General features: G+C 41.0%; 1 protein-coding gene across 3 annotated transcripts; it reads left to right on the top strand.

The window, feature by feature from the left end:
- The first annotated feature begins 3130 nt into the window (after positions 1-3130).
- gprc5c (G protein-coupled receptor, class C, group 5, member C) lies at positions 3131-20311 on the top strand. 3 transcript variants are annotated; one of them, XM_055932038.1, is made up of 5 exons: positions 3131-3453; positions 8904-9984; positions 17706-17806; positions 18080-18208; positions 19072-20311. In XM_055932038.1, exons 2-5 carry the CDS (start codon positions 8919-8921, stop codon positions 19102-19104), a joined length of 1329 nt encoding a protein of 442 aa, XP_055788013.1. In that variant the 5' UTR covers positions 3131-3453; positions 8904-8918; the 3' UTR covers positions 19105-20311. The 3 variants fall into 3 exon arrangements, with proteins under 3 accessions (XP_055788013.1, XP_055788003.1, XP_055788022.1); XM_055932028.1 differs by having other exon boundaries at positions 18077-18208; XM_055932047.1 differs by lacking the exon at positions 18080-18208.
- The last annotated feature ends 65 nt before the right edge of the window (positions 20312-20376 follow it).

Genomic DNA, 20376 nt, shown 5'->3' with positions numbered 1-20376 from the left:
AAAGAAACCAGAGGCAAGCAGCTATTCTTCTATTTGTCCTTTTAGAGGCCACGTTGATTGTGTCATTGTGGTGTGGCGGGAACGGGTGGGCAGCTTACAGAGACCAGAGAGAATATATCAACCAGGCAACAACACTGTCAAACATGACAAACATGCTTTCTTTTACAAACATGCTTTCTTTTACACAGGAGGGTGTTTTTCTCACAATATAATGGCAATAATAAAGTTGGCAATTGACTGTTTAGAAGGAAGATGAAAACAATGGTATTATCACAATCAAAAGCAAAGAGGCTGCATTTCAAATAGCCATTTGTGACATATTCTAGTTCACGGAGTGTGCCGCCACCTTGTGGCTTTGACGTCAACATTTTTATTTTTATTTTTATTTTATTTCACCTTTATTTAACCAGGTAGGCTAGTTGGGAACAAGTTCTCATTTACAACTGCGACCTGGCCAAGATAAAGCAAAGCAGTGTGACACAGACAACAACACAGAGTTACACATAGAATAAGCAAAAAACAAGCCAATAACACAATAAACAAGTCAATGACACAGTAGGAAAAAAAAAAATATATATATATACAGTGTGTGCAAAAGGCATGAGGAGGCAGGCAATAAATAGGCCATAGGAGCGAATAATTACAATTTAGCAGATTAACACTGGAGTGATAAATGAGCAGATGATGATGTGCAAGTAGAGATACTGGTGTGCAAAAGAGCAGAAAAGTAAATAAAAACAGTATGGGTATGAGGTAGGTAGATTGGGTGGGTTATTTACAGATGGACTATGTATAGCTGCAGCGATCGGTTAGCTGCTCAGATAGATGATGTTTAAAGTTAGTGAGGGAAATAAAAGTCTCCAACTTCAGCAATTTTTGCAATTCGTTCCAGTCACTGGCAGCAGAGAACTGTAAGGAAAGGCGGCTGGCTTTGGGGATGATCAGTGAGATATACCTGCTGGAACGTGTGCTACGGGTGGGTGCTGTTATCGTGACCAGTGAACTGAGATAAGGCGGAGCTTTACCTAGCATAGACTTATAGATGACCTGGAGCCAGTGGGTCTGGCGACGAATATGTAGCGAGGGCCAGCCGACTAGAGCATACAGGTTGCAGTGGTGGGTGGTATAAGGTGATTTGGTAACACAACGGATGGCACTGTGATAGACTTCATCCAGTTTGCTGAGTAGAGTATTGGAAGCTATTTTGTAGATGACATTGCCGAAGTCGAGGATCGGTAGAATAGTCAGTTTTACTAGGGTAAGTTTGGCGGCGTGATTGAAGGAGGCTTTGTTGCGAAATAGAAAGCTGATTCTAGATTTTATTTTGGATTGGAGATTTTTAATATGAGTCTGGAAGGAGAGTTTACAGTCTAACCAGACGCCTAGGTATTCATAGTTGTCCACATATTCTAGGTCGGAACCGTCCAGGGTGGTGATGCTAGTCAGGCGGGCGGGTGCGAGCAGCGAACGGTTGAAAAGGATGCATTTGTTTTACTAGCGTTTAAGAGCAGTCGGAGGCCACTGAAGGAGTATTGTATGGCATTGAAGCTCGTTTGGAGGTTAGTTAGCACAGTGTCCAAGGAAGGGCCAGAAGTATACAGAATGGTGTCGTCTGCGTAGAGGTGGATCAGGGAATCGCCCGCAGCAAGAGCTACATCATTGATATATACAGAGAAAAGAGTCGGCCCGAGAATTGAACCCTATGGTACCCCATAGAGACTGCCAGAGGTCAGGACAACATGCCCTCCGATTTGACACACTGAACTCTGTCTGCAAAGTAGTTGGTGAACCAGGCGAGTCAGTCATTAGAAAAACCAAGACTAATGAGTCTGCCGATAAGAATACGGTGATTGACAGAGTCGAAAGCCTTGGCCAGGTCGATGAAGACGGCTGCACAGTACTGTCTTTTATTGATGGCGTTTATTATATCATTCAGTACCTTGAGCGTGGCTGAGGTGCACCCATGACCGGCTCGGAAACCGGATTGCACAGCGGAGAAGGTATGGTGGGATTCGAAATGGTCAGTGATCTGTTTATTAACTTGGCTTTCGAAGACTTTAGATAGGCAGGGCAGGATGGATATAGGTCTGTAACAGTTTGGGTCTAGGGTGTCACCCCCTTTGAAGAGGGGGATGACCGCGGCAGCTTTCCAATCTTTAGGGATCTCGGACGATACGAAAGAGAGGTTGAACAGGCTGGTAATAGGGGTTGCAACAATGGCGGCGGATAGTTTTAGAAAGAGAGGGTCCAGATTGTCTAGCCCAGCTGATTTGTATGGGTCCAGGTTTTGCAGCTCTTTCAGAACATCTGCTATCTAGATTTGGGTGAAGGAGAAGGTGTGGAGGCTTGATCAATGATCAACAGTTGGACTAGGCCTACTAGTCTAGTAACCACTGCTCAGTAACCACTGCCCTACCACCAGGTGTCTCCTCATACCTACTTTTTTAGATCTTATTAAGAAAGATAATCTGTGTGTGCAGATGCAAAACTAGGCTTTTGACACATTGGGAGTCTCTATTTCATCATAGGCTATACATGTTCTGAGGAGAGGTGTGAAAAGATAGCCTAATTTATTTACAATGGTCTACTTCTAGTCTTGATGACCCAATTGCATATAAATGTTCAATCCATGGAGCGGGGAAAAGACACTTTGAATACCTTCGAGGTCACCACGGTCAAATGCAGCAACTTGGACATGGAACGCACGACTGGCGCAAAGACCTTGAAAATGGACTTTGCAAGTACTTTCCTGGCAGTAATTTATGTGCAAGCTTGACTTATTCGAATCAGACACCTTTTTAAAGTGTCAATTAGAAAGTTGTTCACACATCCCCCTTCCCTTCGAAGTAATGCATTGTATTTGTTATCTTTGTAGAGTTAACAAGACAAAAAGTTCCTTGTATTATTCTATTTACAGTAACACTCGACCCTGTTAGTATTAATCCAAATGGGGGGGGTTTGTGTGTGTGTGTGTGTGTGTGTGTGTGTGTGTGTGTGTGTGTGTGTGTGTGTGTGTGTGTGTGTGTGTGTGTGTGTGTGTGTGTGTGTGTGTGTGTGTGTGTGTGTGTGTGTGTGTGTGTGTGTGTGTGTGTGTGTGTGTGTGTGTGTGTGTGTGTTTGAGAGAGAGAGAGAGTAGGCAGTCGCTATCCAGGGACCAATCGCTCCGCATGAACAGCTCTAGAAGCCTAGTATTGTGAGATCCAACCCCGACTTCAATATTTCAGAATTGACCAAAAGCAGAGATTGCAGTGTAATTCAAAACCACTAGAAACGGAATATAGGCAACATTTCAAAGAGCTATCAACTTTTAGCCCACTGGATGTAGGCTACCTGGGGAAAATGTAGAGCGCATTTTTTTTTGTCAGTGTTGGTTGGAACAGGTGAATTGCAAGTAGCGACAATATCAAGGACCACCAAGAACAACAAAGATTCACAACAGTCAGACATCTGAAGGTAAGGTCCTCAACAGATTAATTTAATTTTCTGAAGAGATGGAGGTACAGTTAAGTGTTGAGTAACACAACCAATACGCACGGTCTAAAACTGACACTCAAAAGCCAGTAGAGACTACACAACTTTCGTGGGTCTTTGTAAATTGTTCCAAAAAATATTTAATAGTTAGTTAAAAGCCTATAGTTGAGCTTCATGTATCTGTTGTGAAGAGATTTTGCGATTCAAACTTTGGTGAAGCACATGCAAACGTTAGGTACATCATGTTATATAAAGGTTAAAGAATGTTTTTTATAGATGTCCAAAATATGGAATATTAACACTATATAGCCCAGTGTTTCTTAATCCTGAGGGTATCCATTTTTACAAAACAACTACCACACCTGATTCAAATCATCAAAGCCTGATGATGAGTTTATCCTTGAAATCAAATCAAATCAAATGTGTATTGATCACGTGCCGCATACAACAGGTGTAGACTTTGCAGTGAAATGCTTACTTACGAGCCCATTCCCAACAGTGCAGAGTTCAAATGTAAGACAAATATTTGCTCAATTAAATTAAAGGAAATAGTAAGACAATAAAAACAATAGTGAGGCTATATACAAGAAGTACCAGTACCGGGTCAATGTGCAGGTGTGCTAGATAATTGAGGTAATGCAGTATGTACATGTGGGTAGAAACAAAAATATGCACCCCTTTGGTTCCCCAGGAACCACTGCTTATATACACTTACATATTACAGTTTTTTACAATCGCTTTGGCACTAATTTTTAATCCATGATGTCATTTTTCAAAACTCTAGCCACAACCAATGATCAAAATGCAATTTTTTCAAAACTCTAACACTTTCTCAAATTGCTTGGATACAATACACATAAAGCTAAGATAATTTGTTCATTGAACTAAAATCACCTGTTCAAAATGACACAACTTAACATCAAAGTATTACCGTTTCAAAATGCAATTCACACGTTACATCTGAAATGACTGTCTATTCATTTCATTACAATGATCTAACTATCAATTGATACAACTGCTCAAAATGATAAGTAACTGTTGCATTACTCTTAATGCATAGTTTTATGGAAACTGACAAACAAAATTCCATGTTAGGTCATGAAAGTTTCAGGATAACAAGATCCATTGACACCAATTACCGTGGAACATGAACCAATTGGACTACATTATCTATGGATGTAATATTTCATCATCATTCTTTATCAGACACTGTTTCTATGGTTGCATGTACCACTTTTCCAGGCCATGTTTTCAGATTTGACATTACTGTACACTCACCGGCCACTTTATTAGGTAAACCTATCTAGTACTAGGTAGGACCCCCTTTTGCCTCCACAACAGCCTGAATTATTCATGGTGTTGTACGTTAAGAGATGCCATTCTGCACACCACTGTTTTAAACAGCTGTTATTTGAGAATTTGTGGCCTTTCTGTTAGCTTGAATGAGTCTGGACATTCTCCTCTGACCTCTCTCATTAACAAGGTGTTTTTGCCCACAGAACTGCCGCTCACTGAATGTGTTTTGTTTATCGCACCATTCTCTGTAAACTCTAGAGACTGTAGTGCGTAAAAATCCCAGGAGGGCAGCTGTTTCTGAGATGCTGAAATCACCATGTGTGGCATCAACAATCATACCACGGTCAAAGTTGCTTAGATTACTCATCTTGCCTGTTCTAATGTTTGGTCAAACAACATCTAAAGCTCTCTACTCTATATACTCTATATATTGAGTTGCAGTCAGCGACATGATTCGTTGTTCGAATGTAACCTTCCTTGATGAGCTAAGTCAGGTCTGTAGAGGTGATGGCATAACCTATGTCATTGTGTGCGATAATGTCAGGTTCCACCATGCTCAAATGGTGCAAGCATGGTTTCAGGCCCAACCACAATTTACCACCCTGTACTTACCCCCATACTCTCCTTTCCTTAAAAATATCCAAAATGTCCATTTATTTGGCGCGTTTGATCCAGAAAAACGCTGGTTCCAACTTGTGCAACGTGACTACAAAATATCTCAAGAGTTACCTGTAAACTTTGCCAAAACATTTCAAACTACTTTTGTAATACAAATGTAGGTCTTTTTTAACGTAAATAATCGATAAAATTGAAGACGGGATGATCTGTGTTCAATACAGGATTAAAACAAACTGTAGCTAGCTTTCTGGTCATGCGCCTCTATCTAACAGTACACTTCAAGTTACCCTCGTTCTGGATGGCCGTACTTCTTCATTACACAAAGAAAAAAAACTCAACCAATTTCTAAAGACTGTTGACATCCAGTGGAAGCGGTAGAACTGCAAGAAGGTCAATTAGAAATCTGGATTCCCAATGAAAATCCATTGAAAAGAGAGTGACCTCAAAAAAAAAAAAATCGGAATGGTTTGTCCTCGTGGTTTTGCCTGCTAAATAAGTTCTGTTATACTCACAGACATGATTCAAACAGTTTTAGAAACTTCAGAGTGTTTTCTATCCAAATCTACTAATAATATGCATGTCTTATCTTCTGGGGATGAGTAGCTGGCAGTTGAATTTGGGTATGCTTTTCATCCAAACGTGAAAATGCTGCCCCCTATCCTAGAGAAGTTCCCGATTGAGGAATTTTTCTCCACATTGAGGTGGAAGGTATATGATAGGCGCCCTCACGAACAAGCCCCCCTTCTCCAGGCCATGGACGACGCATGCAATGACATCACAGCAGACCCGTTTCTGGCCTGGATTAGCCATGCCCGAAGATTCTTCCCAAGATGTTTGGCTAATGAAAACATTTGTGATGTGGATGAGAACCTATGGCCAAATCCACAAGACAGGGTTTAGGGAAATATAGAAGTACGGTAATCAATCCTTTGTTTTGCTTTTTACAGTAAGCCAGGTGAGGAACACTGCAATTGATGTTTTACTGCAGTTTTTTCTTTTTTTGTAGCTAATTATTTTTGCTTTGATTTTTGATTTTTGCTTTGATTATTTTTGCTTTGAATCACTATGAGTGATTTTATTGTATTTCATCAATAAATTTCAGATTTTGTTCAATGATTCCACTCTGTCTGTAGAATTCTCTTTACTAGTCCTTTTACAGTGATGAACTTACGTGTGGTACCATAATGAAACATGTATCACATATTTTTACTACAATATTTAATGATTGAACGAACAACTACACAATGAAACTATCGGTATCTTGTGTGTGGGAGATCTAAATTAATGTTCCTATGGTATTTCGTGATAAATTAGTTATTTGAACCAATGATTCTGCAAGTGCAAGGTTTCTTTAAAGATATGAATGCACAATGCAATGTTTGAACATTGGACAGCCTGTGTTACAAGTGATGACCGTTTTGAGTTTTTTGTCTCGAGTTTTGAAAAATGACCACAAGGTTCTGAAATTAATGCCAAAGTGATTGTTAAAAACTGTAATCGATACATTTTCAGATGAAGACAGCATTGACTGTCGCTTTTGTTGCACGCACAGTACACACCTGAGCAGGTGAGCCCTTTTTTCTGCAACATTATATTCCTATATAGAGGGTGTACCAGTACCAGATCAATGTGGAGCTATATAGAGGGAGTACCAGTACCAGATCAATGTGGAGCTATATTGAGGGAGTACCAGTACCAGATCAATGTGGAGCTATATAGAGGGAGTACCAGTACCAGATCAATGTGGAGCTATATAGAGGGAGTACCAGTACCAGATCAATGTGGAGCTATATAGAGGGAGTACCAGTACCAGATCAATGTGGAGCTATATAGAGGGAGTACCAGTACCAGATCAATATGGAGCTATATACAGGGAGTACCAGTACCAGATCAATGTGGAGCTGTATAGAGGGAGTACCAGTACCAGATCAATGTGGAGCTATATAGAGGGAGTACCAGTATCAACCAATGAGTGAAACTGATGCATGGTAAAAAAATAAAAATAATTAAAAGAATAAAAAAGAAAGATTCTTCATGGTATTCAGTTTAAGGTTGAATGACCTTAGTTGGTGATTGAAAGAGTTAATGGCAGAAGAGGTGTGGTTAACATATCCATGCTTTTTCTTGGTTTTAAGGTTGGGAACAGAGACCATGTTTGTGTTTGTGTGTGTGAGAGTGAGAGTGTGAGTGAGAGTGAAACTGAGAGTGAAAGTGTGAGTTTGTGTGAGTGTGTGTGTGAGAAAGTGCGAGTGAGAGTATGAGTGAGACAGAGTGTGAGGGTGAGAGTGCATGTGAGTGTGAGTATGAGTTTGTGTGAGTGTGAGTGTGTGTGTGAGAGTGAGAGTGTGAGTAAGAGTGTGTGTGAGTTAAGAGTGTGAGAGTGACCGTGTGTGAGTGCATGTGTGTGAGAGAGAGAGAGTGTGTGAGTGTGTGTGGCACTAGCCTGTGCACGTGTTTGTATGTGTGAGATCAAGAGGTTCAAAACAATTGTCTTTCACTTCCCTCCACAAACAATTGACAGATGTTGTGCTACTTACTCCCTAGTTCCCAACATTAGCTTTATTACATTATTGGCAGAAAAGGTATTAGATGAGGGTTATTGAATTAATGCACCTGGAAAGTATTTATCTTATGGCTAAGCACTGGCTCCATGGCAGGAAACTAAACAGCATCCACCACAACAACTCCATCTATTTGGTTATAAGATGGCTGTCGTCAACTCAGCATTATGTAATTTGACAGGGACAGAGACAATCGGCATGGCACAGCACTAAAAGACGTCTGGGACTACTGTAGAGATGCTTAATAAAACAATTTGGCAGTTGTTTAGATGGGTTTGACAAACTCTTCACGAGGAGAAGTCTTGGTATAAAAATAGAGAACCTCGAAAGGCTCATGGCACCTCATCTCAAGTTCAACTTATAGTTATAGAGCAGCACATACAGTACAATATGTGCTGTGAGTGTGTTTCCTGTACTATGCTATCCAATGAATGTGACTCAACAAGAGTGTCTCAACTGACATTCCTAAGTGTTATCACTGGGGCGGCAGGTAGCCTAGTGGTTAAGAGTGTTGGGCCATTAAGCAAAAGTTCACTGGTTTCTCCTAGGTGAAAAATATGTTTATGTGTACCTCGAGCAAGGCACTTAACCCTAATTTATCCTGCAAGTCACTCAATGATTCTTAGAAGGGATCAATGCCAGCTTCAGCAATACCTCCACGTGTGTTTTTGTGTTGCTGGCTTATTCTTACCTCCTGAGGATTTCTCAGAAAACATTAAACAGAAACAGAATCTCTCCATCAGTTGCTTGTGTGATGTGGGTAAACACAACTACATCCTGATTACAGTATGATTTTATTTGTTTGCTCCTGACTCAGATTTAGCTGGTTGGGTGTATCGAGAGTGACTCTTTTGAAGGGATGACAAAGTCATTAGTTTCTCACTTCTCTTCCTCTTAAATAACCTTCTCGGATGCCAACACACTCAGACTCTCCCTCTTCTCTTTCTGTGTGAACAGGTTCTGTTGAATTTCATGGATCGGACACTCAAGAGGCTTCATCTCCTTCTGCTCCCGACCGCTGTCACTTTCTGGTCTCTCCCCTTCTCTATGGCCGCCAGCGTGACCCCAGGGGGGTGTGGCTCCAATGTAGGCTCCCTGTACTATAGCCTGTGTGACCTCAGTGCCGCATGGGGCATCGTACTGGAGTCATTCGCGGCGGCCGGCGTGGTGGGTTCCATCATCCTCCTCATCGTCCTCCTGGCCAGCCTACCCTTCATCACAGACAAGAACAAGAGGAGCTCCGTGGGGCTCCATGCCTGCTTCCTGATCTGTACCCTGGGCCTCTTCTGCCTCACTTTCTCCTTCATCGTAGGGAAGGACTTCGCCACCTGTGCCTCGCGGCGCTTCCTCTTCGGGGTGCTGTTTGCCGGGTGCTTCACGTGTCTTCTCATGCAGTGTGTGAGGCTGAACCTCCTGGCCCGCAGGGGGGATCAGGGGCCCCGGGCCTGGGTTCTGTGTCTGGGAGCCCTGGGGCTCTGGCTGGTGGAGGTGGTCATCAACACAGAGTGGCTGATCATTACCATTGTTCGCTACCCACTGTCACCGCTCAACTTTACAGGGACAGCACTAGGCACGGCCGCCGACGTGCCCTGTAACATCGCCAACCAGGACTTTGTAATGGCGCTGATCTACGTACTGAATCTTCTCCTAGCTGTCGTAGTGGCATCCTTACCCTCCCTGTGCGGGAAACACAAGCAGAGACGCCAGGAGGGAGCCTTTCTCCTCGTCACAGGTCTCCTCTCTGTGTTCATCTGGGTGGCCTGGATCACCATGTACGTCTGGGGGAACCTGATGACGGGTGGACCCAGCTGGGATGACCCTACCCTGGCCATCGCCCTGGTCTGCAATGCCTGGGTGTTCCTGGTCCTCTACACCATCCCAGAGATCTGCTCTCTGACTCAGGAGGACGGGGGGGTGCCGGGGTTCGGAGAGGACCTGTACCCCAGTAGAGGGGTGGGCTATGAGACCATCCTGAAGGATCAAGGAGCCCAGAATATGTTTATGGAGAACAAGGCTTTCTCTATGGATGAGAACGTAGGTATGTAGACATACATTCATGCATGCACACACAGGCGCGCGCACACACATGCACGCACGCACACACACATACACACGTAAGCTGCACACACATTCACAAACACACGCTGACACTTGTTGACCCACTAATTACCTGGCTTCACTAATTAGTACACTTCACTAGACGACAGGATGTTTTGTCCTCTTGCTGGCACATCACATACAGTGGATGATTCTAACACACCTAGCAAACATTAGAGGGGGAGGTTCATTAAGAGGGCCACTGAAGCTTGCATCAGTACAGTCAGGCACATGAATAAGAGAACATTGTTGTCTGCATGGAGCGATCTTCACACACTATCAGTGAAGAAACACAATGAATGGCATCGAAACGGTAATGAACTTCACACCCAGTTTACGTTCTCCAAACTCTTCAGAATTTGATATGCTGGTTTTAATCCTGTTGGTGACCCGTATCTGATCTAGTAGGATGCAGCCGGGCCAGACAGGACACTGTGTCCCTTCTCCTCCCACTCTATCTCTTTGATGCTGCTCTACCTGTCCTCAGCCTGCCCTAGCCTCATCTCATCACCACAAGGTTGCGTTCCAAATGGCACCCAATTTCCTATGTAGTGCATGCACTTCTTTTGACCAGGGCACATAGGTCTCCGGTCAAACGTAGTGCACTATATCGGGAATAGTGTGCCCTTTGGGACGCATACCATGGCTTAGGTTAAAGTACGAGGGATAATAGCACATGGTAATGTGGATGGCGGATGGCGCCTTATGAGTTAGCAGCTCTGTCCTGACTGAGAGATTAGCTTACTGTATGTCCTGGTCTGCTGAGAGATTAGCTTACTGTATGTCCTGGTCTGCTGAGAGATCAGCTGGCACCACGCCCTATCAAGACAATATTAGAAGATAGAGGGACACCATTTTTACTGACTGGAATATCATGTTTGAATAAATTAAACAAAATAACATTTGTCCTACCCCATCAAACTAATAATGAGAAGAGAACGGAGAATGTTGGGGGAAAAACAACCCTTCCATGTTTGGCGATTATATTAAATAGTTAAAGGGAATGTTTGTTTCTGGTAGAGACTGAGAACAAAGGATGATGTCCTTCGTGATGAGAGAGAGCTATGAAAACATTAAATAGTCAGTCACTGTCTATGTTAAGCCAGAGGACTTATTTTAAAAGTAAGCTACCTAGTCGCCTCTCCCACACACACGTTCCATTATCACCAATCTACCAGGTGATTCAATGGGAGTTTGTAATTACTCACACGTTAGTAGATGTTTAGAATAGAACAGTGACCTAACCAGTGTCCCATGCATACATAAATGTTGACACAACACACTCCTCAGCTCTGATTCAGTCCCAATATCAATGCTTGTGTTTGCGTTACTGTGCCGTCTCCATAGATACCTAGTCAGTTGCACAACAGAATGAATTCAACTGAAATGTGTCTTCCGCATTTAACCCAACCCCTCTGAATCAGAACATCTGAACATTCTGTACATTTTCATTATCTTGAACAGGCCCCAGGTGTAGATAATCAAGTCAAACCAATCCACCAATGATATTGTGTACAGATAAGTATAAAAAGTTGTGACACTGTACTGCACAGCAAATTCTCCAGTGTTACTTAAAAAATATATCATTTTTAAGGCTTTACACTAAGCAGTGTTAAATCAAGTGTTGAGTCTGTGGCTCCATATAGACACCGGAACAGTGTTAAATTAACACACTGCTTAGTGTAAAGCCTTATTCAAATATTTCCCAGAGTGCCCTGTATTTGTTAAGGACAGAGAAATGGTTGTTGCATTCATCCATTTTCTGTCCGATGGACTTCACCAACTCAGATCCTAAGCTATCATAAAATTGTTTTGTTTAAAATGTTAATAGCATGCTTATTTCATAAGGCCTTATTTGTTTTATCCTAATACTTGAAACTCATACACTTGAAACTCATACACATCACTTTAAACAAAAACCACGCCCATCATTAAATAATTTCCTAGCATGCACTATTGCTGGTTTATTTTTAGAATTGTTTGTTTTAATATCTATGTTTGTGCATGTACATATATTAATTCATTCATTAATTTATCTGCTGCTACTCATATAAATTGCAAACAGTTTCTAAACTAATGCAATATGTTACTCGGACTTATTGCACCCATTACTGAAATGGTTGTTCCAGTTTAGATGCTTTAGGTAGTCTCATAGTTTAGTCTTCCAAACTCTGGCAGTCATTCTGAATACAGGTTGCAGGTAATAAAAAATCTAATAGGTGGATGTCCCCACACTGGGTGGATTACAATAGGAATTACACAACACTTTATGGCCTTTAAATGTCACGCCCTGACTTTAGTTATATTTGCTTTCTTTATTATTTGTTTAGGTCAGGGTGTGACAAGGGGTGGTTTGTTTAGTTTTTGTATTGTCTAGGGGTTTTTGTTATCTATGGGGATGTTGTATTGTCTAGGGGTTGTAGGTTTATGGTGGCCTGAGTGGGTTCCCAATCAGAGACAGCTGTTTATCGTTGTCTCTGATTGGGGAGCCTATTTTGGTTGCCATTTTCCAAGTTGGTTTGGTGAGTAGTTGTCCATGTTTAGATGCCGGTGAGCACTACGTTGGTGGTTCGTTTGTTAAGATTTCTTTGTTGAATGAAAAGATGTATTCCAATTGTTTTCACCTAGGTCCACTCTTGTTAAGATTTCTTTGTTGAATGAAAAGATGTATTCCAATTGTTTTCACCTAGGTCCACTCCTTTAAACGTTCGTGACAGTAAACCATGATTTCCAGGCTGTTGTATAGCTCTCTAATATATATATATATTTTTTAGATTTGTTCTTAAAGGGGTGCAAACACTTCCCAGTAAAGTTATCCTTTGTACCTTTTAATTGGGAGTGCATAATTGGCATGTGAGTAGGCTCGCAAAATCCTGTTTGAAGGATTCTGGATATCCTGCTTCCATTTCCAGAAAACTTCCAAAGAAGACTTTTGCAGAGTTTTGGAATTCTAACTGCAAGTCATACAGTATTAATCTGGCTTGCAAATGGAGTGTCTAATTTCTACTGGAATCCAGCAGGAGTTATGCTACCAAACAGTTAGAATTGTTATTCACCTACAACCTGCATTCAGAATGAGCACCAGGGTTAGAAATATTGGGTCGAGACTACCTAAGTCAACTAAACTGGAACAAACAGTTCAGTAATGGTTGCAAAAAATCTAACTGAATGGATTTGTTTAGAAAAATATATGTTATGTATCTTCGGGTAGCATAAGATTAATCAATGTGAATACAAAAGCATAGCTATTGAAGCAAACAATTCTAAAAATCAAACTGCAATAGAGCATGCTGGGAAATATAATATAATGATGGGCAAAGTTATGTGTATGCGTTTCAGACCCCTTTATTACGGTGAAAGTAGGCTCTCAAAAGGCCTGATGAAATACGTATGGTATTGGGTTCAATAAAGTTTTTTTAATGATAACATGCTCACTTAGGATTTCACATTGTGAAGTCCATAGGACCGAAAATGTATTGTATGAGTAAAACAACCATGTCTCGGTCACTAACAAATCAGTCATGGATGGTAATGGTACGATTTTCTCGAAAGGCACTCTGTCAAATATTTGAAAAAGGCTTTACACTAAGCAGTGTGTTAATTTATTACTTTTCCGGTGTCTATGGGTCAACAAACTCCACACTTTCAGTGTTTATTCAACCCTGTCAGTGTTTATTATTATTATTTATTTTTTTTGAACACAAAAATGTGTCTTACAAGTCCATGTCCCAGGTCATTTGTTGTGTAGTTCCATGTATATTCCTCAATGCTAAATGGAAAGATAAGTGCTATGTAATTCCCTGGTTCATTCTGTGCTTATCTTTTCCATTAATTTGGGAATGAGGGATGTACCTGAACCTACATAACTGATGGCATTGGACAGAATAAGGAAATTATGTTTGTTTCAGCATCACTGGAAGAACGTTCAGGTCTGACCGTTGCTCAATGATTGACAAAACATTTGATACGCTGATGTTCATAAAATGCAATCACCATCTTAAATGATTAACCAAGAACCATAGGCAATGACAATGATGTAAACATTAATGTAATGCATGATGTAAAGAAATCCTGAAAAAGAAATGTTAACCAATAAAACAAAATCAGTTTGTATTACTTTCCATAATTTATTTCCATTATTTCAATTGATAAATACTATGTGTTAATGATAATATATTTAGACTAATTAAACTACCTGTTCTAGTTTTTGGTTCTTCATCAAATATTTAGCAGCCAATTAATCGTTTTTTGTTATTTTCAAATAACTTCAAATATCTTCAATAATTATTTGGTTTTCTGAGACCTGTATTTGAATATCAAAGGAAATAGTTGCCAATAGTTGCCTTTAGTTGATTCTCTATATTCGACTACCTCGAGTATTTCAAAAGTTGGCATTTTCAAACAAGCTACAGAATACAACTGTTTCCTGCACAGGTCTGATTTGCACTACCATTGTTTCTAGAGGGTGCACAGTTGAATGCACAATGGAGATAATAGAGTTAGGAGCCAAATCAGACTTAGGAAATCTATACATTTTTTACGTGTTTTCATTTAAGCACTTCACAGTATTTGGTATTCAGACTTACCTTATGCAAGTGCGTAACGAGCTCTTTGTGTGTGGCTCCCTTATGCGCACTGAATAAATTTAGTTAAACCGCCAAAAATCCTCCCACTTGTTGGCCAACAGATTTTGTCATGGAATTTTCAGTAGGTTTACATTTATCTAAAGCTATCCCTTTAAATACGGTGTACCTTTTAATTTTATCGACAGACTCACTAGAATATATTGAGAGAACAGGGCTCAATAAAGAAAGCCATCAAAATACGCATATTAATCTCCTTTTAGTTGATCAAAAAAATATTCAGATATCAGAAAAGTATTGCGACCCCACCATGTAAAAAAAAAAGAAGGTAATGCAGTCAACAGTCAGTGTTAATTTTTTTGATTTGTGGCTATGACAATTACATTATAACAGCCAGCAGCATACCACCGCTGGCTTACTTCTGAAGCAAAGCAGGGTTGGTCCTGGTCAGTCCCTGGAAGTGGTGTTGGAGGGCAAGTAGGAGGCACCCTTTCCTCTGGTCAAACAAATATCCCAGTGCAGTGATTGGCGACACTGCCCTGTATAGGGTGCTGCATTTCGGATGGGACATTAAACGGGTGTCCTGACTCTCTGAGCTCATTAAACATCCCATGGCACTTATTGTAAGAGTAGGGGTGTTAACCCTGGTGTCCTGGCTAAATTCCCAATCTGGCCCTCAAACCATCACGGTCACTTACAGTAATAATCCACAGTTTACATTTGGCTCATTCATCCCCTGTAACTATTCGCCAGGTCGTTGCTGTTAATGAGAATGTGTTCTCAGTCAACTTACCTGGTAAAATAACAAGTCAGTCTGACAGTATTTCAATCAGTTTACCTTGTTGATCGAATGTCATCACATTTAATATTTGTTGTTGTTGTTGAAAGTTTGGAATTACAGACATACAAGGAGTGTAGCGACACGAACAGTAACGTCTTACAAATTGAGTTTGATAGCTCAGCTGCAGTCCAAATATAAACCTGATGACCGCGACAGCTTTAGTTTCCCACTGAAAACTGAACTGCACCCTTAGTATTTGTTTCATTGTCAATATTACAGATATGCATGGATGATAGCAATACTGACGTCTTATAAATTGAGCTTGATAGCTTAGCTGCATCTGAGTCTGAGTATAAACCTGTTTCTCCAGTGACCCCATTCTCAAATAAGGCGACCCTCCATGTTAGGGAAACCCTGATTTAGAGTTAGGAGAGTATTTATGAATCTACCTACTTCATAAAAAGAACAGATCATCCTGAAAGTTGCCATATTCAGTTCAATCCATGAAATATTGGAAGGGGAGAAAAGTGTACAATAGTGGCTGAACAATAGTCATATCAATCTACCTTAATTCTCACTGATGATGGAACTGTGATGACAACGGTCCAGTCGTCATGAACTGTGATCCAGGCTTCAGGCTTAAACTGACACATTTTGTCTGCATTACATAATGATTCAAATAGGCTACATGTTCCTTGTAACTTGTAATTCAAAATGATTCATTATTGCTAGTGACCCTCAGCAACAACCACAGGGACGTGGCAGCGTTTACAGAGGAAACAAATAAAAATGGTCTAAATCGCACTGCATCGCAGTGCTAGCTGCGCCACCAGAGTCTCTGGGTTCACGCCGAGGCTCTGTCACAGCCGGCCGCAACCGGGAGGTCCGTGGGGCGACGCACAATTGGCATAGCGGTTGTCCGGGTTAGGGAGGGTTTGGATGGTAGGGATCTCCTTGTCTCATCTCGCTCCAGCGACTCCCGTGGCGGGCCGGGCCCAGTGCGCGCTAACCAAGGGGGCCAGGTACACGGTGTTTCCTCCGACACATTGGTGCGGCTGGCTTCCGGGTTGGAGGCTCGCTGTGTTAAAGAAGCAGTGCGGCTTGGTTGGGTTGTGCTTCGGAGGACGCATGGCTTTCGACCTTCGTCTCTCCCGAGCCCGTACGGGAGTTGTAGCGATGAGACAAGATAGTAATTACTAGCGATTGGATACCACGAAAATTGGGGAGAAAATGGGATACATTTTTTAAAAATAATAATAATAAAAAATAAAAAAATTGTCTAAATCAAACAATGTATTGAAATGTAAGGTAAGCCTACCAACTGAAAGTAACTAACACTAAATTGGCAGTTAAATATGTGTGGTTATTAGTTACGGTTGCTACCGATATTGGCTTATAACATTGAACATTGAACATGTACTTTTCATTTTGCCGCCATATGACTGATTGTATTTGTTTCCAGCAATCATAGCGTCAAATAGATCTAAAAACAATTACAAATGTATTTATATTTATCCCCTTATCCAAACAGATTACTCATTTACCAACTCCTATCAATAGTTCTCATCACTTATAAATTAAAAATTACAGTGCGTGCAGAACGGTGCTAATACTATTGGGGAAATGAAAGTAGCTGTTTTTCTACTTCGAACTGAAAGGTTAGCTAGACGTTATTCATGGTTTCCTCGTGCATAAGAGTGGTGGAATCATGAGGGAATTAAGTCAAGGTCTAATTATGTGGCATCTGTAGTCACACCTCTGCCACACCTCCATTTATGTGATCTCCACCCTAAACGAATACATGGCTGGCACATGAATTTCCCCATGCTTAAATTGTCAGAATAGACACAGAGAGAAAATTGCATAAATCGGGAATTAAGTTCCACATAACTTAGGTCTGAATTCCACCCTTATAGCCTAAATCAGTGGTTTATGATCTTGTCATGGTGGTTAAAACCATGACTGGTTGCTTGGGAACACTGAATACCTAGAGCCCTCAAACTCAACTCTGCACCTCAAAGCTAGTTCCACTGAGTTTTTCATTGTGCTCCTCTAATCAGGAACTGATCAGTTTGGCACAATTAATTATCACGTAGAACAAAAAACCAGCAGCCGACGGCCCTTGTAGGTTAAGAGTTGAATACCCCTGACCTAGAGGAGGACAACATTTGAGAGCTGAGTATCTGACTAAGTTGGATTGATTGAGATTAGAAGTTGAATATGTATTTATATAAAGAAACTAACCATTGTCCCTACGTATATTATTATTGTTGTCTGTTTTCTTGTTGTACATTTCAGGTCCGAAGGTTGTGTCCCCATACAGCGGCTACAGTGGTCAGCTCCGCAGTTCTGTCTACCAGCCCACAGAGCTAGCTATCATTAGCAAGGGAATGGGGAATGTGAGTACTGGCCATCACGCACACACACACACACACACACACACACACACACACAGACACACAGACACACAGACACACAGACACACAGACAGATAGACAGATAGACAGACAGACAGACAGACAGACAGACAGGTTGTTGTTTTGTTTTTCAATTATCTCTTAAAAAGGAGGAGGACCCTTATTAATATCCATTTGTTTAAATATTCTTCCCTTCTCTTTTGTCTGGATGCTGATCTGCATGTTGTGGCCCATGTGTATCGCTGGCTGCAGCAGGAAATGTCCTATGAGTCTCGCATCCCCCGAGCCTCCATCAACAACAGCTCCCCGGCCCACAGAGGAGGCAGTACCCTGTCAGCATGCACCGACGAGGCCTCAGACACACAGACACAACAGGGCCACAGTGTAGGTGGAGATAGACAACCCATGTCCTCTGCAGTGCGTCCCAAATGGCACAGTCTTCATTTTATATTACACTACTTTTGACCAGAGCCCGGTCAGAAGTAGTGCACTAAATAGGGAATAGGGTGCGATTTGGGACGAACACCTGCTGTACTCGGACACATTCTCCTCACCTTTCTCTAGCCTCTGTCTGCACACAGCACAGGCAATCCTCTCAACTCTGCCGTATACCTGTATCCATAGCAACTTGTTCTACCTACGGGTTCCTCCTCATGAATTCTCTCTTTGTCTGTGTTTCACCTTGACGAGCATGTGTATTCTCTTCCTGCTCTTGTACACGCTTATTGGATGGTGTTTAGTTCTACATTCCTATCGGATGGTTTTTAGTTCTACATTCCCATTGGATGGTTTTTAGTTCTACATTCCCAGGGAATATATTGTTTTTGTTTCTTTCTTTCCATCTTTTTCTCTTATTGAGATGTTCCTGTTTTGGGCCTGTCTTATCTTTCACTTCATTCGTCCTGTGGGTTTCTTACTTCCTTCTGGTGTTATGGACAGTCCTCTTATCAATTCAATCTTTTTTCACATGCACATTGCATTAGGACTATCATTACACTACGCATATTTATGACATTAGCCTCATGTGCAATTCCACGATAACAGAATTACAGTGAGACTCAGATGTTTTACTTCCTTGTTGAAGGTAGACCTTCTGCATGGAGTTGTGTGGTTTGTTAAAGCTTTTGAAATCAATGTTTTTTGTTTGGCATACATTTTAAAGTGAAAAATCTGAGTCCCAGCGTAATTCTGTTACCATGGAATTGCCCCTAAACAGTTTTTAACAATAACATCTCTCTTTTTTTCAGGGTAATGGACTGCACAAGAAATCCCAGTGGTGAACACAGACTTTACGTTACACCTCTCTCCTCGAGACATTTTTGTTCATCCATTTTATTCAAATCTGTTGACTCTATTATGCTGTTGTCCATTGGATTCTTAATATGAGCTGGCTCTAAAGCGACCAGCCTATCAGACTCCAGAGGTGACGTTTGGGTGATCGATACAAACAATTTGCCTATCTATAAATGGACAGTCCTGCACAGCAAAATCAATGGTGTACATTTAACTCTGAAAGTGTTAAATGTACACTATTTTCAGTGAACATATGAGTCCCACTGAACTGGTGTTAATATAACACTTTTGAAACTGCTAAAGATTGAACTCTGTTGCAGTGTTCCCCATTCAACTCTTGCACTGTTCATAGGAACTTGATTGTGGTGTTTGCATAGCTCTACTGTAGAGTAATACGCAACACCTACAGAGTAAAACGTAACACTTGACTAATTTGCTTATTTCCCAGAGTGCCTTATCTTTCAAGTGAATTGTAGAGTTACCACCCATGACTGTATTTGTTAACGATAGAGACATGCTTACTGAATTCTCTCATTTAATAGGCCTGTAGCTTTCACCTACTGAGTATCTAAAACTATGACTCTGATAGTACATGTATCATGACCTAGTTTCATCCTAACACAAAGGTGTTAAGAAAGTCATGGTTTGCACACCAAAGCAGGTCTGCAAATGACATTATGCTGGCTTTCGAAGTGATGTGTAATTCCTATTGAAATCCAGCTAGAGTTGGGATATCCTACAGTTAAAATTGTTATTCACTTGCAACCTGCATTCAGAATGATTGTCAGGGTTCTTCTTCTTTTGCAAATTGATAAGACTACCTAAACCATTTAAACTGAAACAACCATTTTAATAACAGGTGCAATAAATTTAACTTAGTGATTGGATTAGTTTAGAAAAATGTATGTTATTTATCTTTGTGTAGTTTAAGATGAATCAATCAATGTACATGTAAAAACACAGACATTAAAAGCAATCCTAAAACAATCTACCTGCAGTAGAGCATGCAGGGAAATATGATAATGATTAGCGTGCTTTTGATGGGACTGTTTTAATCTCCACAGTGTAAAACAATAACTATGCTTATTAACACTAACACTTGGGGATATTTTACCCAACTGAGTGTTACTTTCACTCTTACAGAGTGAATTCATCTCCTGAATAAACACAAGAAATGTTACACTGAAAAATCAACACTGGCCAATTTGCTGTGTGTGTTTGACATAACCCTCTATAGATCAAAGCAACCTGCAGTCAAA

Source organism: Salvelinus fontinalis, chromosome 1 (assembly GCF_029448725.1).
Source record: "Salvelinus fontinalis isolate EN_2023a chromosome 1, ASM2944872v1, whole genome shotgun sequence".
In the NCBI taxonomy this organism is placed as follows: domain Eukaryota; kingdom Metazoa; phylum Chordata; class Actinopteri; order Salmoniformes; family Salmonidae; genus Salvelinus; species Salvelinus fontinalis.
The sequence above is the reverse complement of the archived record's forward strand: the minus strand, read 5'-3'. Positions and strand labels throughout refer to the sequence as shown.